General features: G+C 43.9%; 1 protein-coding gene across 6 annotated transcripts in view; it reads left to right on the top strand.

Annotated features, from left to right (window-relative positions):
* The window catches only part of MCTP1 (multiple C2 and transmembrane domain containing 1), a 411,441-nt gene that overhangs the window by 260,717 nt on the left and 123,493 nt on the right, over nucleotides 1-27,231 (top strand). For all 6 annotated transcript variants that reach the window (XM_064140769.1, XM_064140771.1, XM_064140772.1 and 3 more), the window contains exon 15: nucleotides 542-661. In XM_064140769.1, coding sequence (XP_063996839.1) covers nucleotides 542-661 — 120 coding nt within the window. The remainder of the gene's footprint in view (nucleotides 1-541; nucleotides 662-27,231) is intronic.

Here is a 27,231-nt window from a genome sequence, read left to right as displayed (position 1 = left end):
GTCGCAGCAGACAAATTTGTGTACAAATGAAGGAAAATCTGGCTGTGAGGGGTGCAGGTGATCTTGATTAGATCAGAGCGGTGATTTTACATGGTTCCAGGTGCAGGAGCCATGTAAAGGCTGAAGCTCTGCACCATTTTTTAATTAAGAAAGCCCGAGATTGAAGTACTCGAGAATGAGGAAGGTCTTGCCTATTGGAGATTCTGAAATTGTAGGAACAAACATTGAAATGGTAGGAACTTTGATGAAATTGTGCCAGTGGCATAATTTCACAAGTGGCTCGCAGCCATTTGTCAACCAGTTAGATTTAGATTCAACAAATATCAGCAGATACAACTGGCAAATTCTTTCCCAAGCCGCTCAGACTTTGGACTATCTCAGTTTGTGAGCCAGAGCTTAACTTGTTGGCTTCTCCGTTCTCACTGAAACTAAGATTGACAATGTTGTAAGATTTTTTTTCTCTCTTTTTTTTTTTTTTTGGGGGGGGGGGGGGAGTGGGGAGTGTCTCTGAAACATTTTCATTCTTTCACCTCTTTAACAGCTCCTGTTAAGAAACTTCATCCGGATGAAGCGTTGCGTCATGGTGCTCATCAACGCCGCCTACTACATTAGCAGCTGCTTTGACTGGGATTCTCCCCCAAGAAGTCTTGCTGCTTTCTTGGTATGATTTTCTTTCTCTTGTTGTTAATCACCCCTGGTGTAATTGCGTTCTGCACTTGAAGTGGTGAGAGGAGCCTTCATTGTTTTTTACTGAGGTCTTTGCATTGAAGATTCCCTACATCTTCTTCATTCATATGCTCTTTTTTCTTCCTTCTTTTTTTTTTTTTTAAAGGATAATGCAGTGTAAAACGTCACATAAACAAGGCAGGAAGTTGTTGGGTTTCTATTTATAATTGCAGAAATTACATGAGTGAGTGATAAAATACACTCAGTGAGCTATAGGCCTGTCTTAAAACTTATCGCTTCTTACTTATGCTAAGTTCTGTTTGTCTCCCACCTGTGTATTTTTCATTTTTTACCCTAAAATTCCAAGCATTTCAAATTTAGATTCAACTTATAGGCCATGAATATAAAATTTATGTATCGTGAACAGAAAAATATATGTAATTAACATAAGAATTATATATCATTAATCCAAAATACACTTATCGTGACTATAAAAATTCATATATATAGTGAATGTAAAATGTATATGGCATAAGTATAAAATCAATGCTCTTTTGTCCTCCACACATCAATATATGTCACACTTTTGTCTCTTCTGTTTTTTTTATTTTTAAGTTACAAAGGTCTGGTCCCAAAGAGTTGCTTCCTTACTGAGATTTAGTGTTCTTGGTAAAATAAGTAAAATAAATTAAATTAAATTAAATATAAATAAATAAATAAACAAACGAACCAAAGAGCACAAAACAAAACCAACCAATCAAACAAAACAAAACAAAAACTCAACTGAAAAAGGAAAAAAAAAAAGAAACAGAAAAAAATACACACCAAAAAAAAAAAAAAACAAACCCAAAAAACAAACCCAACACTCACCCACACACAAAAATAAACCCACAACGAAACCAAGCCATTAAAGAAAAACCACAAATAAACAATAAAAACCCCACAAACTCCAACTTCAAACACCCTCTGTGCGCACAGACCAGTACCTTTGACACATCATACTCTGGCCATAGTTCATTTTCTCCTAGTTTCAGAGAATTCATTTTTCAGTGATTGAAATTAAAGTGATGCTTGGTTTTTCTTTTCCCATAAACATTAAGCTTCGTTAATATTAACTTGTTTGCTTGTTTGTTTCCTGTTAAATCTCGAAAACCCGAGGCATAGCTGTGGATTATGTTGTGTTTCCCCTCATGAATTTGTATTTTTTTATTATTTTCAAAATCTGATGAGCTGCTAACAGGACCAGGGAGGCTCTCTTTGGTTCTTGCCTGGGGGAGTCCCACCAGGAGTAGAAATGTCTGCACAGACACACTTTCTGAGACATGTACATTTAGGCTGAAATAATACTTAAATGTTGAGCCTCTCCACCACAAATACGAGCAGGGAATGCTTTTTAGGCTTCATCTGAATAACTGAAAGGGGCTATGCTGACAGTGCTCTTGGTTTGGGTGCTTCAAACTCAGGTGCCTCAAAGTTGGAGACATCAAGGCAGGCCTTGGATCTGGCTGCAGTAAAATGGGGTGGTTTGGTGCATCCCTAAATGATGCTGTTTTGCAGGGAGTTCTAGCAGGGATCTGTTTGCACTAAGTGACTTGTTAACCCCCACCCTGGAGCCTGTCAAAGGATGGCAGCAAGCTGTCTGTCCTTGGTTGCTATGTTCATCAAGAGATGAGTGTTTAGACTGGTGGTGTTTTTATGCTTCTGATGAGGTCTTTAGTAACTATGTGCAAAAAAGTATAAATATACCTGCTAATTTAGAACTATAATGTTACTGTTTCAGTTTAAAGGCATCAAAATTATCAAAGTTTCAGAGGAAAATATGTTTTTCTGCATAAAACTCTGGTGTTCATGTTGCTATTACTGCCCCAGTTTGTAAATACTCATCTGTGCAAGTCTGATGTGAATACAGATGTGAAACATCCATCAGTGGGAGAAAGACAATAGAAAGTTATCCTCTTCTGTTGGGCAAATGAAGTGCTTATGTGCACTGGTGAGGCCATGGAAGGAGTTGTGTTGCTGTGAAATTCTAACTGTTACAGGCCACAGGAAAAAAAAAATCAGTGTCAAAATAAGTAGTTGGAAATACCTACAACACAGAATTTGAGTGGGGAGCTCTGCAGTGAGTACAGATTATCACTGTAGCTGTAGTGTACCGCGGCAGAAAGAGCAGGTTCCTGGTTTTATTGTTATATATATTCATAGAATCATAGAATCAACCAGATTGGAAGAGACCTCCAAGATCATCCAGTCCAACCTAGCACCCAGCCCTATCCAGTCAACTAAACCATGGCACGAAGTTCCTCATCCAGTCTTTCATACATACATTTACTTAAATCTGCTTTTCTTAATTTCCTTTTAGTATTTGCTTTGCTATGTGGTGGTGGTGCTGGCCATGGACATTTTATGTCTCTTCACAGATGTGCTCCAACTCAGCATCATGTGTGACCTGATGTCATTCTGCCCAAATCATCCCTCCACTGGGCACAACGTTGATAAGTGTTTGTTGGCCAAGTCAAATCAACAAGAGCTTCTATCATGATTGTAACCATTTGGTTTAGATGGTTTCTGGACTTTCATAACTATAACTGATGATGAAGCAAAGGCAGAGGTCCTGAATGCCTTCTTCGCCTCAGTTTTCAACAGTAAGGAGAGAGGAGGAGGAGGCAAGTGGCCTCTTGACCTGGGGGATGGGGTCGGGGAGCAGTGTGTTCCCCTGGAAATTCATGAGGAATTAGTTCAGGACCTGCTGAGCCACCTGGACACCCACAAGTCCATGGGACCAGATGGGATCCATCCCAGGGTGCTGAGAGAGCTGGCAGCTGAGCTGGCCAAGCCGCTCTCCATCATTTTCCAGCAGTCCTGGCTCACCGGAGAGGTCTCAGGAGACTGGAAAATGGCCAACGTGGTCCCCATCCACAAAAAGGGTCGGATGGAGGAACCTGGGAACTACAGACCCGTCAGCCTGACCTCAGTGCCAGGGAAACTGGTGGAGCAGGTTCTCTTGGGGCCAATAACTGCGCACCGGAGGGATGGCAAAGATCTCAGGTCCAGCCAGCATGGGTTTAGGAAGGGCAGATCCTGCCTTTCTAACCTGATCTCCTTCTATGATCAGGTGACCCGCTTGGTGGATGTGGGGAGGCCTGTGGATGTGGTCTATCTGGACTTCAGCAAGGCCTTTGACACTGTCCCCCACAGCAAACTGCTGGCTAAGCTGTCAGCCCGTGGCTTGGATGGTAACACTCTGTGCTGGGTTAGAAACTGGCTGGAGGGCCGGACCCAGAGAGTGGTGGTGAATGGTGCCACATCCAGCTGGCGGCCAGTCACTAGTGGTGTCCCTCAGGGATCTGTGCTGGGCCCCATCCTCTTTAACATCTTCATAGATGATCTGGATGAGGGCATCGAGTCAGTCATCAGCAAGTTTGCAGATGACACTAAGCTGGGGGCAGATGTGACTGAGTTGGAAGGCAGAAGGGCTCTGCAGCGGGACCTTGACCGCCTGGACAGATGGGCAGAGGCCAATGGGATGGGGTTCAATAGCTCCAAGTGCAGGGTGCTGCACTTTGGCCACAACAACCCCATGCAGAGATACAGGCTGGGGTCGGAGTGGCTGGAGAGCAGCCAGACAGAGAGGGATCTGGGGGTACTGATTGATACCCGCCTGAACATGAGCCAGCAGTGTGCCCAGATGGCCAAGAGAGCCAGTGGCATCCTGGCCTGCATCAGGAATGGTGTGGCCAGCAGGAGCAGGGAGGTCATTCTGCCCCTGTACTCTGCACTGGTCAGACCACACCTCGAGTACTGCGTTCAGTTCTGGGCCCCCCAGTTTAGGAAGGACACTGAGATGCTTGAGCGTGTCCAGAGAAGGGCGATGAGGCTGGTGAGAAGCCTCGAGCACAAGCCCTACGAGGTGAGGCTGAGGGAGCTGGGGTTGTTTAGCCTGGAGAAGAGGAGGCTCAGGGGTGACCTTATTACTGTCTACAACTACCTGAGGGGTGGTTGTGGCCAGGAGGAGGTTGCTCTCTTCTCTCAGGTGGCCAGCACCAGAACAAGAGGACACAGCCTCAGGCTGCGCCAGGGGAAATTTCGGCTCGAGGTGAGGAGAAAGTTCTTCACTGAGAGAGTCATTGGACACTGGAATGGGCTGCCTGGGGAGGTGGTGGAGTCGTCATCCCTGGGGCAGTTCAAGGCAAGGTTGGATGTGGCACTTGGTGCCATGGTCTAGCCTTGGGCACTGTGGTAAAGGGTTGGACTTGATGATCTGTGAGGTCTCTTCCAACCTTGGTGATACTGTGATACTGTGATACTGTGATAACCTTCTGTTGGCCACCAGAAACTGGGACTCTTGGCAGACAATCAGTTAACTATGAGCCAGGAGTGTACCCTTGTGAACAAGAAGGCCAGTGGTGTCCTGGTGCGCTTGGAGAGAAGTGTGGCCTCCATGTCTGCTCTGCCCTGGAGAGATCACACTCGCAGTATTTTGTCCAGTTCTGGGCTCCCCATTTCAAGAGAGACAAGGATACACTGGACAGAGTCCAGAGGAGGCTGTGGAAATGCTGAGCATCTCTGTGAGCAACCATGTGAGGAGCAAAGGCTGTGACCCCAGGGTCAGTTGAACCTGAAGATGAGCAGCCCCAGAGGAGATCTGATCAATGTTCAGAAAGAGCTTCAGAGGCTGTGGGACAAGAGGAGGGGACCAGACTCTGCTTAGTGGTCGCCAGGGACAGGACAAGGGGCAATGGGCACAAACTGGAGGAATCCAGGAAGATCCACCTGAACAGGAGGAGCAACTGCTTTGGTATGAGGGTGCTGCAGGCCTGGAGCAGGCTGCCAAGAGAGATAGAGATCTTCTCTGCAGAGCTTCCAACCCCTGTGGCCACTGGGCTCCTGGACAAGCTGCTGTGAGTGCCCCTGCTTTAGCAGGGAGGTTTGATTGGGTGATCTCCAGAGGTCGCTTCCCACTCCCCCACCGTGCTGGGATTCTGTTTTAATTATCATAGGCCCTTGAAAAATCTTGAGTGTGATTCACTTACATGTGAAATGCTGAATTATGCTTGCACAAAGGTTACATTGGGATTTAATATATTCTATAAAAAATCTTTACTTTTATGTATCATCTTCATCTCCTCACCATTACACAAATCGTATCTCCTCTTGAAGTTGTCTCCCAGAGGTTGGAGAATGTCACAGTGAAATGTCAGTGCCAGAGAGGAGATGAGAAATAGGTTGTTCTGGAAGTTTCCAGCTCTGTAGGCAGGCTAATAAATAATGTGCAAGAAGTAAACTTTTAAACTAACCATTTCTTCCTTCCATCTTGGATCTCCAGAGATACCTTGGTGGGTAATGTCCTGTTGCAGATTTACAGCCATTTCACTCAAATGGCTTATGGAGGTTTTGCTTTTCACATCTTCCAGTGACCCAAGTTCTTGGTCTTACAATGACAGGAAGCTTTGCTTCCAACTCAGGCCCTGGTCTTTACTTTCTGATGGGGCCACTGTTACAAAAGACCACATGTGAAGAAATTCTGGCAGACTAGCTCAGGTTTCAGAACTGTATTAAATTATTTTTCGATTGATGAGTGATCTGCAGAGGAGGATTCCTCTTGGAAATCCACAGGAAGCCTTGATGGCTGTAGTTCTGCAGTTATCTGCATTATGCTCCTGTCACACAGCAGTATTTCCTGATGCTCTTTGTAAAGCCAATGCATATTGGAGAGTCACAATGTTGGTCATCTAAACTAAAAAAAGACAGCAAGGTGCCCTGTTGGCCAAGAAGGCTTGTGCTCTCCTGGGGTACATCAAGAAGGTTGTTGACAACAGGTCAAGGGAGGTCTTCATCCCTCTATACTCTTCCTTGGTGAGACAATGTCTGGAGCATTGTGTCCTGTTCTGGACCCCCCAGTTCAAGTGAGACAGAGAACTACTGGAGGGAGTCCAGTGGAGGCTACAACATGCCAAGGGGCCTGTAGCATCTCTGTGAGGAGCAAAGGCTGAGAGCCTTGGAGCTATTTAGCCTGGACAGAGCACCCCCAGAGGGGGTCTGATCGATGCTCAGCAAGAGCTAAAAGGGCTGTGAGAGGCAAGAGGATGGAGCCAGGCTCTTGTCAATGTGGCCCAGAGACAGGACAAGGAGCAAGAGGTACAAACTGAAACCCATGAGATTCCACATGAACAAGAGGAGAAACTTGTTTGTTGTGAGGCTGCTAGAGGGCTGTAGCAGGCTGCCCAGAGAAGCTGTGGAGTCTCCTTCTCTGGAGCCTTCTTGGAGCCAGCAGGACAAGGGAGGTTATTCTGCCCCTGTACTCAACACTGGTCAGGCCACACCTTGAGTGCTGTGTCCAGTTCTGGGCTTCTCAATTCAAGAGAGATGTTGAGGTGCTGGAACATGTCCAGAGAAGGGCAACAAAGCTGGTGAGAGGCCTGGAACACAGCCCTGTGAGGAGAGGCTGAGGGAGCTGGGGGTGTTTAGCCTGGAGAGGAGGAGGCTCAGGGGTGACCCCATTGCTGTCTACAACTACCTGAAGGGAGGTTGTAGCCAGGTGGGGGTTGGTCTCTTCTGCCAGGCAACCAGCAACAGAACAAGGGGACACAGTCTCAAGTTGTGCTGGGGGAGGTCTAGGCTGGATGTTAGGAGGAAGTTGTTGCCAGAGAGAGTGATTGGCATTGAATGGGCTGCCCAGGGAGGTGGTGGAGGCATCGTCCCTGGAGGTGTTCAAGCAAAGCCTGAATGAGGCACTTAGTGCCATGGTCTAGTTGACTGGCTAGGGCTGGGTGCTGGGTTGGACTGGATGATCTTGGAGATCTCCTCCAACCTGGTCAATTCTGTGATTCTAAGACCCATCTGGATGCATCGCTGTGTGACCTGCCATGCGTGATCCTGCAGTAGGATTGGATTCAACCTCTAGAGGTCCCTTCTAACCTCTACCATGACTGTGTTCATTTGAGGGGTTTGCTGGTTAGTTATGCTCCTGAAGTTAGCAGTCTTTTAGATCATTTGGAGCATGTTGGAGTTAGCAGTCTGTCTTTTAGATCATTTGGAGCATGTTGGCAACGGATATGTTTTATTGGTGGTTCTCCTTAAATCTCTCCAAAAGCATCAGCCCAGTGTTGGTGCCAGTATTGGCCATATCTGTGCTTGGAATTTGCAGAAACACAGAAGTTACATTTTCAGTTTTCTAGATCAAGCATTTAGGCATTTCCCCAATTAAACAGTATTTTACCTCTTCCTGATGAGTTTCCTAACCTCATGGACTTCACTGTGGCTTTTGGCTGGGTGGCTGAAAGTCTGGACTTCATTTCTTTTTTGGGTTCCTCAGTAGTTCACAGCAAAACTACTCAGATGTATTTTTTTAGATTTAAAAAAAATATATTTATCTATAAGTTTTTGTTTTATATATATTATATATGGGGGTTATATATATATACATATATATAGATATTGATATAAAATACATGAGTGTTGCATTATTAGCTGATATTTTTCAGGTATTCAAAGACATTTGCACATAGCTCATGAAGCACAGCTTGATGCAGTTGGAATGTAACTTTGGGCTTGAACCATCAGGAGATTTGTTTTCCCTTTTTTTTTTGGTCACAATGAATTGCTCTTAAGTGCATAGGAGCAGTGCTAAAATTAGCGTCTCTTTTTTAGAGCAGCTTTATTACATTGCATGCAGAACTATAATGTCAAGAATGTGTTATATGGTTTGGAGGCTGGTTTTTATTTTGATCCCTCTTAAGCACCTAAATTCAATGAAATAAAAAAGGGCAGAATATGTAGAGAGAGGCTTTGTGGTAAACTCAAGTTATTTTCTGTATTTAAAAAAAGACCTTTGGGTTATTTAGCAGATAAATTTTATAGGGTGAGGGTGGGTTTTTTTGTTTTTAATTCAGCAATTTAAATATTTGAGGCAGGGCTTCATTAGAGTATGCAAATGGAGATTATTTATTTTTTTCTTTAGATTAATCTATGGGCAGTGAAATGTCTACTAAATTGGGCCTAATTTCCATCAGCTTCTCGACGAGACATTGGTGTTCTTGCAGATGTCAGGGGGTGCAACATAGAGGGGGGAAAAAGGAGAGAGGGGGAGGGAAAAGGGTATACTCTTTTTTCTCTTCCTTTTTTTTTCCCCCAATACTGTCATTTCTCACTGTAATGAGCACAAAAATAATTGGACAACTGAAGCTATCAGTAAAAGGACACACTTCAACATGAGTCAATGAATTATTTCACGGGACAAACTTTAATCTTTAAATGTGATTGTAGATAATTTGTGCTACCATCTGTCCATTTGGAATTCTTTTAGCCTTTTCAGTCGTTATACAGTAAGTGCTGCTGTGTTTAACATTAACATTTGATATTTTACACATTTAATTTCTGTACTGCTGCCTGGTCCTTGGGGAGCTTTGCTCTAGTGCTACATGAGAGAGACAAAGTATTGATCAGTTAACATTTCAGCTACGTTTATGTATGTCGCAAAAATTAATGAAAATGCCAGGCAAAAATGTCAGAGTGCACAAAAAGGTAGAATTTAAATTTGGTAGTTTAATGAAAAGTTTAAGATGTGCATTATCAAAAATGTCCCCTTGCCTTTAAAGTACAATTCATAACTGAGTAACTAGGGGGAACCACATATTTTACTTAGAGGAACATTGAATGTGAAATATGAGGGGATATGCAATCTTCAAAGGGTTTGGTGTCCCAAAATGGCCTCAATAAAGCACTTTTAATTGCCTGCTTGGGCATTTCACTGTTACTCATAAAACAAACTTGTTTCCTTTCTCATTTGAAAGCAGAGTGTCCCTCACCCCATCACAGGCATGGTTTTCAGTACCTCCTCAAATTAAAGCTTTCCACAGCTGTGTCCTCCTCTTTCTTCCTTCTCTTTCTGTTCTTACCCCTCTGAAACCTTCTCCACCTCTGTTTGCCTGCACTCAGAAGATACTTTTCTTCCTTGGACTTTGAAATATTGATAAAATGACTCACCCTGCATCCAAGCCATTTGTCAGGCCTAACTCACCTTCACTTTGTCTCCCCACGTTACACAATTCATGTGTGAAAATGACATAATAGAGTCCCTAGCCTTTGATTAAGTGTTAGTTCTCGTGCACATACACCATTTAGTTGTGGTGGTGTCATGCTAATTAATTGAAACCAAGAAGGAAAAAGAAGAAAAAAGAGCTGGTCCCTGGCAGGCAATGAGACCACAAAGTAATTTTGTCAACTTGCTTGGCTTTCCTCTCTTATAAAGGGAAATTATCACAACTGCCTGTTTCAGAAACAGCTTTCTCTCGAAGCTGGAGGATGGATATATCTGGGGAGACACTTGATCTGCTAGCATCAGGAGTGGGAATGCACTTATGTCATCTATTAAGTATTTTGCCTTTTTTTCCCCCACACTGTCATTATAGGAGAGTCAGAATTTTACAGATATATTTGAGAGAGTTAGGGTTGTGCAGCATGGAGAAGAGAAGGCTCCAGGGAGACCTTCTGGTGGCCTTTCAGTGTTTCATGGGGCCAAGTAGAAAGCTGAGGACAGAGTTATGAGCAGAGCCTGTTGTGAAAGGACAAGGGGGGTTGATTTGGACTAAAAGAGGAAGATTTAGAGCGAAAAGAAGGAAAAAGTGTTTGACACTGAGGGTGGTGAGACCCTGTCCCAGGTTGCTCAGAGAGGTGCCCCGGGTCTGCTACCATTGCATGTCTGGGGCTGTGAGCAACCTTCTCCACTTGCAGATGTGCCTGCTGGCTGCAGAGGGGTTGGACTGGATGAGCTTGAAAGGCACCTTCCAAACTACTCTATAGTTCTTGTTATTTAAGAGCCCATAGCTTTTGGCACTGGTGATACTATTTTTGAGGGTAAGCATAACACCTTCAAGCTGCTTTTTACTCTCCCTAAGTGAAGTGGACCCTTGCATTGTCTTTGCCACCTACTGTCTAGAATTTGAAATTGGGAGCAGTGGTGGTATGATAGCTGTGAAAAGTTCTCATATCCTAAAGAAAAAGCCTTTCCAAAAAGCCTTTCTGTCAAAACTGCTTGGTCTCAAAAGAGGTATTTGCAGCAGTGACATGACATGGCAGTGGCAAGGCCAGGTACAAGATTCATTTCTGATGCAGGTTGCACAGAGCTGCAAGAGTTTTTTTAGCTTTTTGTCAGCTGTATCTCCACCAGGAGGGAACAGAATGAGGTAAACCTGACTGCTGTGCTTTTGGGTTTGTTTTTTTTAGAAGTAAAGCAGACGAAAAGAGAAGTGATCTAAATCCTTCTTCCTCTTTCCTGATTTTCTGCAGACTGGCAGAAATAATGTGAGGCTGCTGCAAAGATACAGTGGGATTTGAGCAGTGGGATGGATTGGGATTAGATGGGAAAGAAGGAAATAAAAGCAGATCCTAGTATGTATGACCATTGAGATCTGTTAACCATTCATGGCTGAAGAGCTGCCACCAGTAGTTATTAAACCCCCTGTGGTTTTAAATATGGTAGTTGAGGAACAATGCTGGTGTGGAAATGCGTGGTGTCTTCAATCCACATCTTGTGTCTAAACCATCATGTGCTTGCAGATACAGTGCAAGGGAGGGCAAGCCAGTATTTCTTGTAAATTTCTTTTAATGTTTTGTTTGATTTTTAAAAGGATACTGGGGTGCAGGAACGTGTCCAGAGAAGGGCAAAGAAGCTGGTGAAGGGTCTGACAAGGAGCAGCTGAGGGAGATGGCGTTGTTTGGTGTGGAAAAGAGAAGGATGAAGGGAGACTGCATTGCTCTCTACAGCTCCCTGTAAAGAGGTTGGAGCCAGGTGGGGGTTGGGCTCTTCTGCCTAGTAGCACGTCATAGGACAAGAGGAAACAGCCTCAGGTTGTATCAGAAGAGATTTAGGTTGGACATGAGGGACAGTTTCTTCCCCAAAACGGGTTACAAAGGCTTGGACCAGGCTGCTCAGGGAGGTGGCGGAGTGCCTGTCTCTGAAGGCGTTCCAAAGCCGTGTAGATGTGGTCAAGGATTGAAAGTCAACCTGGCAGTGCCCTTTTTTAGCATCTTGTGCAAATGACGTGATCCAGACACTGTCTAGCTGGAATACAATGACAGTTATACCTATTTTTGCTATACTTTCACAGCAGGAATGTAGTCCTCAGCTAGAAACCACTGCTGAGTACTTGGCAGAAGAGGACTTCCAGACTTCAGCCACAACCCCCCTCAGTACTGCACAGGCAGTGGGGATATGAAGTGTTGCAAAGGCATGTAGATGTGGTGCTGAGGGACATGGTTTAGTGGTGACTTGGCAGTGCTGGGCCAATGATCTTAAAGGTCTCTTCCAACCTAAGCCATTCTGTGACTCTCTGATTCTAAAAAACTGTTCTCATTTCACTTCCTTCACGGAGTGAATGCATGCTTGCTGAACTAGTTCAGCAAGGTGAACCACTGCCTTCTTGCAGACCTGGTGCCATTTTGGCTAATGAGATCACCCCCCTGTGTGCCACCCAGCTGCTGTTCCAGGAGGGAATCTGTCTGTCTTAGGTTCTGTGTCACATCTGCCATCACCATCCAGCTTCTTATGGGACCTACCGCAGAGTGTCTAAACCATCACTAGTGTGGATGTCATCACTGCTGTCTACAACTACCTGAAGGGACACTGTGGCCAGGTGGGGGTTGGTCTCTTCTCCCAGGCAACCAGTGACAGAATAAGGGGACACAGTCTCAAGTTGTGCCGGGGTAGGTATAGGCTGGATGTTAGGAGGAAGTTCTTCACAGAGAGAGTGATTGGCATTGGAATGGGCTGCCCAGGGAGGTGGTGGGGGCACCGTCCCTGGGGGTGTTCAAGAAAAGCCTGGATGAGGCACTTAGTGCCATGGTCTGGTTGACTGGCTAGGGCTGGATGCTAGGTTGTACTGGATGATCTTGGAGGTATCTTCCAACCTGGTTGATTCTATGATTCTAGTTCTACTTTTAGGCACTTTATTTGCTCTCTTTGGTGTTTATCATCATTGGTACTTACTGATATTCCTTTATGATTCTTCATGAAGTGTTCAATCTCAAAGGCCCCTATGCAGCATGGGGAGGCACTTTTCTTATTTGATGTTTTTTTCAGAAAGGTAATGCACAGTAGAACAGTGCATTGGCATCCCAACTCTTGGGATTTTCCCTTCACACCTAGGCCATTCTTCTCACCTGTTTTCCTTTTCTCCCTGCCTAGAAAACTGTCAGGTTTGCACTGAAAACCCTTGACCACCAAAGCTTTCAGAATGCTTTGATACTTGATACATGAAAGTGTGGATACTGCATGATTAGTGACATTAACAGGAACTGTTAGTTACTGTTCAGTGTTTAGTGATGCCTGAAAGTCCTAAAAACTACCTGAGATGTCCTCCTGTAGCTGTGTCAGGCCAATGTCAGGCACAGATCCAGACTGGGAGCAGAGTGGGCTTAGACAAGATCTGAAGAAAGAGACTTGGGGATTTTGGTTGCTGAGAAGGTCCCCAGGAGCCAGCAGTGCCCTCATGCATCCCAGAAGGCAGCTGTGTGTTGGGCTGCACCCAGAGGAGTGTGGGCAGCAGGGCAAGAGAGGGGATTCTGCCCCTTGACTGTGCTCTGCTGAGACCTCACCTCCAATCCTGCCTCCAGTTTTGGTGTCCTCAGCAGAAGGACACAGAGCTGCTGGACAGAGTCCAGAGGAGACCACAAAGGTGATGCAAGGGCTGGAGCTGCTCTGCTATGAGGACAGCCTGAGGGAGCTGGGGATGTTTAGCCCAGAGAAGAGAAGGCTCCAGGGGGACCTTAATGCTGCCTTCCAGTGCGTGAAGGGATCCTAGAAGAAGGCTACAGAGGGATTTTTCCTGAGGGTGTTTGGAGACGGGAATGGTTTGCAGCTGAGGCAGAGCAGAGCTAGACTGGAGCTGAGGAAGAAGTTCTTCAGGACGTGAATGGTGAGACTCTGGAATAGGCTGCCCAGGGAGGTTGTGGCTGCCTGCTCCTTTGGGGTGTTCAGAGCCAGGTTGATTAAGGCCTCGAGCATGTGAGTCTAGTTGAGAGGTGTTCCGGCCCATGGCAGGGAGGTTGGAGTAGATGATCTCTGAGGATCCTTCCGACCTGAGCCATTCTGTGATTCTGCAATCATGGTTGATGTCAGTTTTCCCACAGTACACCAATAAAAAGGTTGGCACTGATTCGGTTATGAAGTGTTTGACCATAGCCATTCTATGATTCTATGTGACTGGAAATCTACACAGCAAATCTGTGTGGGTTGCAGTCTTGCTCTGCAGTATGTGCCCCATAACACAAACCACACAGAAGTTCTTCCCCAGCAACCTGGTATGACTGGAAAAGTTGCAGGTTGGCATTGGACCCAGCATGGCTACGTGTCCAAAGGGGGCTTGCATTGCACGTTCTTGGACTTCCCTCATGAGTGCACAGAACTTCTCTAATATAAAACTTTTCACTCAGAAGACTTCAGGTAGCACTGATGTTAAACTTGGATAACTGTAGCATTCTCAGGAGAATATTGTTGTGTAGCTTCTCCTCACTTGCTTCCTTGAGTTGCTCCTTCAGAGTCATTGCAGGGAATCGTGGCCATTTAAACTTCTATTACTGAAATAGTGCAGAGGCATGAGTGGATTATCAAACTCCTTACTTTTGAGTTGTGAGTCATATGAGAGCCAACACCTTATAAAATCATGTTACAGGCTCTGGTTTACTCCTTTTTTATTTTACCAGCAGCAGGTGTTATGATGGCTTGCTTTGAAGTGGAAGGACAAATGCAGAGCCCTGCTTCTGAGGAGGAACATTATCACCAGGCACCAGTATGGACTAGGGGTTAACCTGCTAGAAAGCAACCGCATGGAGAAAGACCTTAGAGCCCTGGTGGACAGCAAGTTCTCCACAGCAGGGCTCTTGTGGGCAAGAGAGACAAGGGCATCCTGGGTGCAGTGTGATCAGCAGGTCTAGGGAGGTTTTCCTGCACCTCTTCACACTACCCTGGTGAGACCACATCTGGAATGCTGTGTTCAGTTTTGGGCTCCCCAGTTCAAGAGAGAAAGGGATTTGCTGGAGAGAGTGCAATGAAGAGCTACAAAGATGGTGAAGGAACTTGGATATCTTTCCTCTGAAGAAATTCTGAGAGACCCAGGGCTGTTTAGTATTGAGAAGAGAAGGTTGAGAGAGGATCTGATCAGTGCCTCTTAATATCTGAGGGGTGGGTGTCAAGATGAAGGTGCCAGGCTCCTTTGAGTGGTGCCCAGTGGTAGGACAAGTTACAGCAGATACATGTTGGAACACAAGAGGTTCCACCTCAACATGAGGAGACACTTCTGTATGGTGAGACCTGGAGCAAGCTGCCCAGAGAGGCTGTGGAGTCTCTTTCTCTGGATGCAATCCTTAGTGACCTGCCCTAGGTGACCCTGCTTTGTCAGGGGAGTTGAGCTCAATGATGTCTAAAAGTTGCTTCCAACCCCTAACATTCTGAGATGGTGCAACTATGAGACACTTTGATTTTGCTGGGCTGCTCACAGTTAAGTTAACGTAATATAATTCTTGTACAACATTTCAGTGTAGTCAAGAGGCAGTAACAGGTATGTTGCATACTAGTGAGAAAAGCCCAAGTAAGGAAAATCAGAGAATAAATCTTCCATAGCTTTTAGATGTGAGAAAGGCTCAGAAAGGACAATGTTCAGAAATTAAATGACCATTTTTTCCCTAATGCTCCTTAAGGAAACTTCATTGGATAATCCATGCAGAATAGGCAGTGTTTACTACCTGTGTGCCTGGTAGGTGATACCATCAGCATCTGTGCCTGGGTGGGAGAATTAAGATAAGCCAAGTCATCTTCCAGATGCTGGGTTTTAGTGAAGTGAAAAGAGTCAGACTAACTTCACAATACTTCAAATATGCATCATTAAAATATGTGTCCTACTTATGTTATTTAACATGTAGTCAGGTAATTTCAGTTTTGGTTTCACAGTATCACAGTATTATCAGGGTTGGAAGAGACCTCACAGATCATCAAGTCCAACCCTTTACCACAGAGCTCAAGGCTAGACCATGGCACCAAGTGCCACATCCAATCTTGCCTTCAACAGCTCCAGGGACGGCGACTCCACCACTTCCCCGGGCAGCCCATTCCAGTGTCCAATGACTCTCTCAGTGAAGAACTTTCTCCTCACCTCGAGCCTAAATCTCCCCTGGTGCAGCCTGAGGCTGTGTCCTCTCATTCTGGTGCTGGCCACCTGAGAGAAGAGAGCAACTTCCTCCTGGCCACAACCACCCCTCAAGTAGTTGTAGACAGCAATAAGGTCACAGCTTAGAACATACTTTGTTTTGGCTAGTGCCTAGAATCGTTTTGGCTGGAAAAGACTTTTAAGATCATCCAGTCCAACCAGTCTCTAACTCTGCCAAGGCTGATGCTAAACCATGGCCCTCAGTACCACATCTCTGCCTACTTGAAACACCTCTAGGGATTCAACCACCTCCCTGGAGAGCCTGTTCCAGTGCTTGAATCAGAATTACAGAATCAACCGGGTTGGAAGAGACCTCCAAGATCATCCAATCCAACCTATCACCCGGCCCTAGCCAGTCAACTAGACCATGGCACTAAGTGCCTCATCCAGGCTTTTTTTTAACACCTCCAGGGATGGCAGAATGCTTTCGAGGAAGAAGTTTCTTCTCCTGTCCAACCTAAACCTCCCCTGGTGCAATCTGGGGCCATTTCTTCTCATTCTTTCACCTGATACTAGGGAGAGAGCCCAACCCCCACTGGGGTCCAACCTCCTCTCAGGGAGCTGTAGAGCAATGAGATCTCCCCTCAGCCTCTTCTCCATGCTAACCATCTCCAGTTCCCTCAGCTGCTCCTCACTAGAGCTGTTCTCCAGACTGCACCAGCTTTGTTGCCATTCTCTGGACATGCTCCAGCTGCTCAGTGTCCCTCAGTGTTGGTACAAAGCAGTGGCCACAGATCTCCATGAGAAGACTGCATCAGGCAGATCTCTAGGGAGAATGTCTGCTTAGTTTTCTTAATGAAAGGCCACACTGATGGTTGCAAAGTTGTGAAGAAAACCACCAGATAGCTCAAGCCATGTTGCTGGCAAAGGTTGGCCACTGAAATGGACTGTCTTGCACAGTGTCTTTTTTTGTCTATTTGTATGGGTTGTGGCAGTTTGGAGACGAACAAAATTTCCCCTTGAAAAATCCTTTCAGTTTAATGCAAGGAACTGTGTTATCTAGAAGGCTTTAAAAGACATGAAACTCTCAGAGTGTGGGTGGGATGTTAGCTTTTTCCTAAGTCTCATGCTTTAGTGATTTAGCTTCTGCAGGGGTGGAGAATTTCAGCTGACCTTGACATAAATAACCTTTGAGCCTTGCAGACAGAAACAGCACTGGGGTTTTGTTTGGGTTTTTTCCTAGTTTGTTTATTTTTTTCAGAAGAAAAATAATAGGTGTTTATATCCCAAAATCTGTTTCTAACGTTCCAATAATCTTTTCTTTCAAGCTCCATACACTTCTGTCTTGCCTTGATTTTTCCCTTTTCACAGAATCATAGATTCAGTCAGGATTGGAAGGGACCACAAGGATCATTTATTTCCAAACCCCCTGCCACGGGCAGGGACACCCTACCCTAGATCAGGCAGGCCAGACCCTCATCCAACCTGGCCTTAAACACCTCCAGGCATGGGGCCTCAACCACCTCCCTGGGCAACCCATTCCAGGCTCTCACCACTCTCATGCTGAACAACTTCCTCCTCACGTCCAGTCTGAAGAAATTCTCGGTGTTCCCTTTGACCTCTCTGGCTAGATTCAGTTCAAACACTGCCTTGGCTTTCCTAAGCAGATCTCTAGCTGCTTGGGCAGCTTCCTTATATCCCTCCTATTCCAGCTGTCCTTTCTTCCACTTTTGGGGAACTTGTCTTTTACCACCTCTGGCTCCTGAGGTTCTTTCTTTACCTTACTGCATCTTAGTTTAACATAAACATGAAGGTGGCATTTAAAAAGAATAATTTACTTGGATTTCACCGTTAACACTTTATCTACTCCATGATAGGTATTAACACTTAACCATCAGACATAACTAATCTTGGACCAGAATTGCTTCCTCCCTGGTGGTGTTTAGGCCATGTTGGATGAGGCCTGGAGCACCCTGGGCTAGTGGGAGGTGTCCCTGCCCATGGCAGAAGGTTGGAACTGGATGATATTTAAGGTCCCTTCCAATCCAAACCTGTGATTCTATACGTTGATACGGTAGATGAATCATAGAATCATAGAATTAACCAGGTTGGAAGAGGCCTCCAAGATCATCCAGTCCAACCTAGCACCCAGCCCTAGCCAGTCAACTAGACCATGGCACTAAGTGCCTCATCCAGGCTTTTCTTGAATACCTCCAGGGACGGTGACTCCACCACCTCCCTGGGCAGCCCATTCCAATGCCAATCACTCTCTCTGACAACGACTTCCTCCTAACATCCAGCCTATACCTGCCCTGGCACAACTTGAGACTGTGTCCTCTTGTTCTGTTACTGGTTGCCTGAGAGAAGAGACCAACCCCCACCTGGCTACAGCCTCCCTTCAGGCAGTTGTGGACAGCAGTGAGGTCAGCCCTGAGCCTCCTCTTCTCCAGGCTAAACACCCCCAGCTCCCTCAGCCTCTCTTCATAGGGTTTGTGTTCCAGGCCTCTCACCAGCTTTGTTGCCCTTCTCTGGACACATTCCAGCACCTCAACATCTCTCTTGAATTGAGGAGCCCAGAACTGGACACAGCACTCAAGGTGTGGCCTAACCAGTGTTGAGTACAGGGGCAGAATAACCTCCCTTGTCCTACTGGCCACACTGTTCCTTAAGGCAAACGGCCATAGCTGGTGCCGAACAGAGTTGAACTGCATGGCAGATCTTTGGAGCTTGTACCCTTCCATAAATTACTACTGCAACACTGCAGATGTCTTATAGATTTTTTTTTTTTAAATATGGTTTATATGTTGAGAGAGTGATTGGCACTGGAATGGGCTGCCCAGAGAGGTGATGGTGTTGCCATCCCTGGAGGTGTTCAAGAAAAGGCTGGATGAGGCACTTAGTGCCATGTCTGGTTGACTGGATAGGGCTTGGGTGCTAGGTTGGACTGGATGATCTTGGAGGTCTCTTCCAACCTGGTTGGTTCTATGATTCTGTGATATACATACAGTATATATTTATTTTATATATATATACCATACATTTTGTTTCGTATATAAATATATATATGTGTGTTTGTTTGTTTACTGGCTTGTTTATATTTATATTTTAACATATATTCATAGATTCACATAATGTTTTGGGTTGGAAGGGACCTTAAAGATCATCCAGTTCCAGCCCCCTGCCATGGGCAGGGATACCTCCCACCAGCCCTGGTTGCTCATGGCCTCATCCAACCTGGCCTTGAACAGCTCCAGGGAGGGAACATCTACAGCCTGCCTGTTTCAGCTCAAAGCCATTCCCCCTTATAATATCATAGAATCATAAAATCATAGAATCAACCAGGTTGGAAGAGACCTCCAAGATCATCCACTCCAACCTATCACCCAGCCCTATCCAGTCAACTAGACCATGGCACTAAGTGCCTCATCCAGGCTTTTCTTGAACACCTCCAGGGACGGTGACTCCACCACCTCCCTGGGCAGCCCATTCCAATGCCAATCACTCTCTCTGCCAACAACTTCCTCCTAACATCCAGCCTATACTTTCCCCAGCACCACAAGCCCTTTTAAAAAAGTACTTTTATATAATGTATAAAAATAATATCTATAGGTAATATATTAAAATATATATTTGTAAAGATGTAATTATATAAATAGAAATTTATACATGTAGTAAATAATAATTGCAGCCCTGAAGTTCAGAAGTTACCCAACTGCTTTACAGGGATACATTTCTCCGAGAAGAACTCACTAACTCAAAGCCAAAAACTGCCATAATTTCACCTTGGCTATTTGAGACTGACCACCACTATCACAGTTAGCACTGCAGAGTTATCTGTTAAAACTGGTATTATGCAACAGGAACTTCTTGGGAAACTGTACAGGAGACAGGGTTTTCTCTCTGCAATCATATAGAAGGAGTGTAGAGACATGCCTGTATTCCAGTTCTAAGTGACTGAGCTACCTAAGGAGACACTGATCATTAATGAACTGAGACAGACACTTTTAACCCCAGTAAAAAACAGAGCAAAACAAAACAAAACCAAACAAACAGACCAATCCCTAAAAGGTAGCAATGAATGGAATCAGCTCAAAAATTAATTACATTAATTCTGTTTTCAAACACTGAAGGTGGGTATTTAATTCCATATTTGATATTTTGAAATTTGGCATGGCATTCCTCACTGTGGGAAGGGGCAATGGACACATGGCAAAGCCACGATTTTTATTTTTTAAATATATATAATAAATCAAGGCAATATTAATCTGTGATTCTCTGCTCTCAGCATGTCTCTAAATTGTAACTTGAGGGGTAAACATGTTAAGCTGAAGGTAAATCTCTTAGCAGTAGACCTGGGAGGAATAATGCATGATTTTTTTGGTTGGTTGGTTAGTTGGTTTTTAGTTTTGTTGTTTTGGGTTTGTGGTGGTTTTATTGTTGTTGGTTTTGTTTGTTTGGTTGTTTTTGGTTTTGTTTTGTTGGGGTGTTGTTTCTTCATATTTCTCCTCCACCTTTAAGCATGGTGTCTGTGGTTTTGTTGGTGGTGGTGGTTTTGTTTGGTTGGTTGATTTTTTTTTTTGTTTTGGGGGGGTGTTACATCTTTATATTTCTCCTCCACCTTTATGCATGGTGTCTGTGGTTTTGTTGGTGGTGATGTTTTTGTTTGGTTGGTTGGTTTTGTTTTTGTTTTGGTGGGGTGTTGTATGGCTGCCCAGGGAGGTGGTGGAGGCACCGTCCCTGGGGGTCATCAAGAAAAGCCTGGATGAGGCACTTAGTGCCATGGTCTGGTTGACTGGCTAGGGCTGGGTGCTAGGCTGGCCTGGATGATCTTGGAGGTCTCTTCCAACCTGGTTGATTCTATGATTCTATGATTCTATATTTCTCCTCCACCTTTAAGCATGGTGTCTGTGCTTTTGTTGTTCGTGGTGGTTTTGTTTGGTTGGTTGATTTTGTTTTTGTTTTGGTGGGGCCTTGTATCTTTATAGTTCTCCTCCACCTTTTAGCACGGTGTCTGTTTAGCTTGAGGTGCTCCTTTCTGGACTATTCCCTTTCTAAAGAAGTTAGCTGGTTTTGTTTTGGTGGGGCCTTGTATCTTTATATTTCTCCTCACTGTCTCTCCTGAGGGCTGGTGCTCATTTTAAGGGAGAAGAAAAAATCTCACCCTTATCTCAAACCAGAAGGCACAGGTGTACATATTAAAAACTCCAATTATAAAGTCTTCAACTTTTAGGAAGAAGTTTGTTTTCAAATGGTTAAATCCAGCTAATTCAGTTAACGATGAGTGATCAATACTGTAAGGGATATTGGTAATGATTATTTAAGCTTATTTTCCATAACAGAGAAAGGATGAGGTTTTTTTGTTTGTTTGGTTTTCTTATTATACAATATTCTTTTTGCTCTTTTCCCTTAAATAACCCCAATACCAGCAGGCTTTGTATCCTTTCAACACAACTGGAAAACAAAAATTCAAAAGTAGATGTTTTTTAGTGTTTGCTGCTGTCTTAATTATTACTTGCATAAAGCACCACTGTTAGCAGAGGGATTATGAGTTAATAAAAATGCCACAGTGTTAGTATATAAACCAGAATATAATTTCCCCAAGATGACGATTAACAAGGCAAGGGCCACGTTAACAACACTTGGTGCTTATTCCCTGACTGTGCTTGATTTTCATCTTTTAGGGGCGACATCACAATATGACAGCAACTAAAGTCGGAATTAAGTAGGAACTCATCACGGGGAATGTTTTGGAGTGGTTTACTTTGAAAGAAGAGGAAACTTGAACCCGCTGAATTGAGCTTGGTTACTCTGTTGAATCTCTATCTTCCATAGCATTGCAGCCTCACGTCTGTCTGGGCGATGCTTTTAATACTGGATATTAACATTCCCTAGTGCAGCTCCAGCAAAGCACATTAAAAAGTTATTTATTCATCACAGTCTATTAGCTAGAGTACTTGGGAAATAACCTAAGTGTGCTGGTAGGTCATTATTATGTCAGTATTCCTTTCACATAGAAGAATTTGCTCAAAAGAGTCCAAGGGAGGGTTACAAAGATGATTAAGGGGCTGGAGCACTGCCCTATGAGGAGAGGCTGAGGGGCCTGGAGCTTTTCGGTCTGGTGAAGGGAAGACTTTGAGAGGAGATCTAATCAATGTTTATAAATTTCGAGGGCTAGGGGTCAAGAGGGAGGGGACAGAGTCTGCTCACTTGCTCCCTGTGATAGGACAAGCAGCAATGGATGTAAGCTGCAGCACAGGATGTTCCCCCTCAACACAAGGAGGAAATTCTTTACTGTAAGCAGCACAGAACACTGGAACAGGCTCCCCAGAGACGTTGTGGAGTCTCCTTCCCTGGAGACTTTCAAGGCCTGTCTGGATGTATTCCTGTACAACCTGTGCTGGGTTCTATCATCATGCTCTGGCAAGGGGGTTGGACTTGATGATCTCCAGAGGTCCCTTCCAACCCCTTACATCCTGTCATCCTGTGAATCACTGTCTGTGGCTTGTGGAGTTTTAATCTTTTTGCTTTGTTCCAAACTGCTTCAGGTTTTTGTTAGCCACCTTCATTCCACAGGATCATAGAATCACAGAATGGTTCGGGTTGGGTGGAATCTTAAAGATCATCTGTCTCAAATTCCTCACCATGGCCACTGGACTGAAGGTTGCTGAAGGCCTTTGAACACCGCCATGGAGGTGGTATCCACAACCTCCCTTGGCAGCCTGTTTTACTGTCTCCCAACCCTCACTCTCAGGAATTTCTTCCTCATCTCCAGTCTCAAACTCCCCACTTCCAGCTGAAAAACATTGCTCCTCATCCTGTCACTACCAACCCTTCCCAAAAGCTTCTCCTCAGCTTTCTTGTAGGCCCTCTCATGTACCAGAGGGGACAAGTCAGTACAGAATCATAGAATGGTTTAAGATAATCTAGTTCACACCACTCGTGCCACAGGCAGGGGCACCTCCCAGTAACCAGGTTGCTGAAGGCATCAGATGAGCAAGATGCACCTCTCGAAATTATTGATTTGCATAGTTCTGGGCTCCACGAGATGACTGGTGGAGCACACTGGAGCTATCTACCACAGCCTGGGTGTCCTGCCAGGTCAGGAATTCTCCCACCTCCCCACCGCAGCACCTGCAAACTGAGCTGCGTCCCATTCAGCGCTCCAAGAAGGGCTCCATTGTCATGGGGAGAGGTGTTTGTTTCTGGGGGAAAATCACTCCAGTTCTGCTCTTGAATGGCAGACAAGGCTGTTATTACTCCAGGGATATTAGGCCTCACTGCTTTTTGGAGGAAACAAATTTGCTGTAACTTTATCTGTAATTTAGTACCGCGCGGGCGCACATAGAGTCCACATTGTGTGGAGCAGGAGGCAGAAGTGAGGGTTTGTTAAAGCCATAAAAGGGTTGGGTGACCATTGTATTTCCCACAGCAGCCTTATCAGAGGCATGGATTAAGGAAAAAAAAAAAAGAAAAAAACCCAACAACAACAAAACCACATTCTTGTGGCCTGACCATTGACTGTCTGCTTTGAATTGGCTTCAGAAGTGGTACTGGAGACACAAGCTGTCTGTCCATATGGAGAATATGGCAAAATTACACATTTCCCCATAAATGAAAGTACTTATTTTTGACCAACAACCATAGCCGTGGCTAAGGCTACTCAGATCCTTTTAGGTTTATTTTTAGGGTTATTTTTATTTAGGTTAATTTATTGCCTTGAGCAGCAGCCTACGAAGCAATTGGTTATGGTACAGGCTACTGAGATAATTGTTTTAGTTTGGGGTTTTTTTGGTTTTTTCAGGTTTATTTTGGTTTATTTATTGCCTCAACCAACAGCCTACTCCAATGAGTAGTTACAATAAAGCCTACTTAGATCAATGTTAAGTTTTAATTCAGATTTATTTTCAGGTTTATTTTGGTTTGATTTTCTTTTATTCGTTTATTGCTCCAGCCAACAGCCTGCCCCAAAGAATGGTTCTGGATAAAGGCCACTCAAATCAATTTAGGCTTATTTTTAGATTTATTTTCAGGTTTAGGTTTGTATTTGAATTGATGTATTTTTTTTTTCCTTTCTCACAGTAAATTTGGCAGAGCTTTGGTCTTCTCAAGTTCTACTTTCCTGAGGCATACAATGCCAAAGTTCTTAAATAAAAATTCCCTTTTGTTGGCTGATTCTTGAGGGTCAGCATTTGACAGAAACAAACAATACTCTTTTTAAATTTAAAACATTATTCTGCATCTATTCCAGACTCAGCCTTTACAAGTAATGCTAGCCCAAAGACAGTGTAGTATTTTATTCCATCAAAGTTAATTTTTCTGACTCTGATTTTATGACATTCTGATTAGGTGGCAAATGTGCAGACTATTTTCTTTATATTAATATAATCTTCTTTTTCTACTTCCTTTTTTTTTCTTTCTCTCTCTTTTTCTCTTTCTCTTTCTCTTTCTCTTTCTCTTTCTCTTTCTCTTTCTCTTTCTCTTTCTCTTTCCATTTCTCTTTCTCTTTCTCTTTTTGTTCTTTTTGGTTTTTTTCTTTTTCATAGCCAGAATTCTGGTCTGGTTGACCTTGCTGATTAGCAAAGTTGAAGTTAAGAACTTACTGTTATCAGGCAGCTGTCCCCTGTGATGGATCTTGGTCTTTGTAGTTTTTTTTTTTGGGGGGGAGAGGGAATCTGGGATAACCTGGAACCCCTCAAATCATGACAATTAGTGAGTGACAACATCCTTAATCCCTCCGACACACTACCTTGCTTCTCCATTCTCCCCAGAGCAGAGGCAGCCACCTCCAGGCACGCTCCATGAGCTGGGAGTGCGTCTCTGACCCTGGGATCTGAACCTGGGAATCTCTGGTTAGTATGCTTCATTGCCTCTGGATCACAGTGCTCACCCTCCTGCTCCTCCACTCACAATGCCTCGCACGCTTGATTTAAATGAAATTATTTTAATTGAATCATTCAGCTGTTTCTCACAGTGCAAGGTAGTTAAGGACTGTGGCTGGCAGTGCTTTAAATCAGCTGTCTCCACTCATTCTGGGCAAACCTAGTGAGCCCAGGATGAGTGGACTCTGGCCCAGGCAGAGCACAAGGTGTGTATGAAAAGACAAATTAAACTAGAGGTGCGAATCACAGCAGTTGATTTTAACAGAAATCATTTAAATTACCATTCATTAATTTATACTCTATACAAATTCCTGCTCAGTGTGTTTCTGTCAACGCTGTGCCACAAGCACAGGGTTCACAGTTTGCAGGGAAGGCACAAAAGGCTGAACAGGGAGCTCGTGATTTCTGGATGGGAATAAAGCTGCTCATCTTTGTTTCCGATTGATCTCCAGATTTGAGCAATCCTGTCAGTTGCCAGTCAGCAGCTGCAGTGAGTCCTCTGCTGCATCACCAGCCAGAACTCTTCGTAGGTAACTGCTGGACTGCTGGTGGCACTGCAGCGTGCTGCTCTCAGGCTGGTCTTGATTTTTATTTTCAGCCATTCTTCTATTAAAAACCTGAAATGTTCCCCTCCCCTGAGTTCAGAGACAGCGAAGTAAACACCAAACCCTGAAGAATTCTGATTCAGGAGTGCTTTAAAGCAGGCTGCCTGTGCTCCAAAATGTGGCTGTGGAGTAAATTCTGCTCTCTGCTTTGCACTGATGGATGTGGCACCTCTTTGGGACCACTTGAACATCTGAGTGGTAGAGCCAACACCCCCACGTCCCTCCAAAGTGCAGGAGTCTCCTTGCTCTGTGGTGCATCTGGTCTCTTCTTGACTTTTGATTTTATTTTTTTTTTAGATGTGATAGTTGAAGATAAAATATAAATCAGTTTACAAAGCAATGGCAGATTATTTCTGGGGGCATTTTCAGTGTTCACCTTTAGGATAGTTGCTTTTTTTTTTAAGTTAACGTAGTTTGAAAATAATTTTAAGTTTCCTAGCACAAAGGAAAGAAATGAGATATTGGATTCACAAACAAAAAGCTTTATTGGCTTATGACAAGCAATCCATCTTTTTGCGTCAGCGCAGCGTTCTGCCCCAGATTATTTTTCATAATTGATAATTTGTGAGTCATATGTTTGTTATCTGTTCTTTTATGGGTTTCTAAATAGTGAGTGATGTCAGAGGTCATCAAGCTTTCATAAAGGAAATGGTTAATTTATTTTTTTTAAGTTTGGATAGGTGTTCTGGGGAAATTTGTGAGCACTTCAGGGGAAAGTAGAAAGGGGAAAAAAAAAAGTGAGAGCGGTTTTCCCGGTGGGAACTTCATTCACCATAATTTTACCAGCAGTTTGAGGAGGAAAAGGAGTGATAGGATGTGTGTGAAGTATGAGTAAAGCAGAATAAAAATGTTTCTCTAGGATCATTTTACATTAGAAATAATGACTTCTGTAATAGTGGCTCCCTTTTAAAAGAGATTCGTATGTTGTGTATGCATGCAGAATATTTGCATGTGAATGATTCGTTTTGATTTTTTTTGCCTTTCCTGATCAGAAATAATTTTGCATTGTTTTCCTTCAACCATAGAACTAGGGGAGGTTGTAGGCTTCTTTTCTGGAATAATTCAATGCCTAGAACAGGTATTAAAAAAATAAAAAGGGGGGAGGGAAATTATCTTTCCATCTAAAAATATTAGAAGGCATTGAAATGAAGTTTTGTGTCAGTACATTGGTTTGTCAGAGGCAAGTAACTAATAAAAAGATATAATTTAAAATTAAGTTACCCTAATGAGAGAGCTGATAGGAACTTTTCTCTTTGCTGATGTTTCTCTAGCAGCCCATGAACACTGCCACTGACTGTGCTCACAGAGCTTTCTGGTGCAGTTAAAAATGGGGAGAAATAGATAAAAGTGTGAGCAAGTTCAGCCAATGCGAAAAGGCAACTTAAAACAAATTGCAGACAACTGTATAGGAGGTATAAAGTATCTGTAAGTTAATTATTCATTTCAGAGCAAAGCTGTTGCGAGTGCCTTGTTGCAGCCTGTGTGGTTCTCTCCTCAACGTTCATTTGTATGTGCTCTGAGCAGTTTAATTATAGTGAGGCATTTCTGTTGAAAAACAAAATATTCAGGATTATCTCAATTAAAACAGAACTGAGTTCATTTAATTGTGATGCAATTGTATTATTACACATAGAATGACATTAAAATGATACAAACTATTCTCTCTCCCCCACCTGTTTCTAAGCATAAGAAAAATTATGTCAGTTAGGCTTTGATAAAGCTTTTCTTGGAACTTTAGTCTGAAAATCATGAAGAGTGGAATATTGTGCAAAACAATTTCATTTTTAAATCAGTAATACCTGTAATATTAGTATCAATGAGTGCAATCAGTACCTTTTTTTCCCTAAGAGATGTTTTAGTTGCCTAAGAGTAGAGCAAAAGTTATTTTGTCACTGCTGAATGAGTTTTTTATTTCATTCTGCAGTCTACATCTGTGCTGTTGCT

This window comes from Pogoniulus pusillus, chromosome Z (assembly GCF_015220805.1).
Source record: "Pogoniulus pusillus isolate bPogPus1 chromosome Z, bPogPus1.pri, whole genome shotgun sequence".
Taxonomy (NCBI): domain Eukaryota; kingdom Metazoa; phylum Chordata; class Aves; order Piciformes; family Lybiidae; genus Pogoniulus; species Pogoniulus pusillus.
The sequence above is the reverse complement of the archived record's forward strand: the minus strand, read 5'-3'. Positions and strand labels throughout refer to the sequence as shown.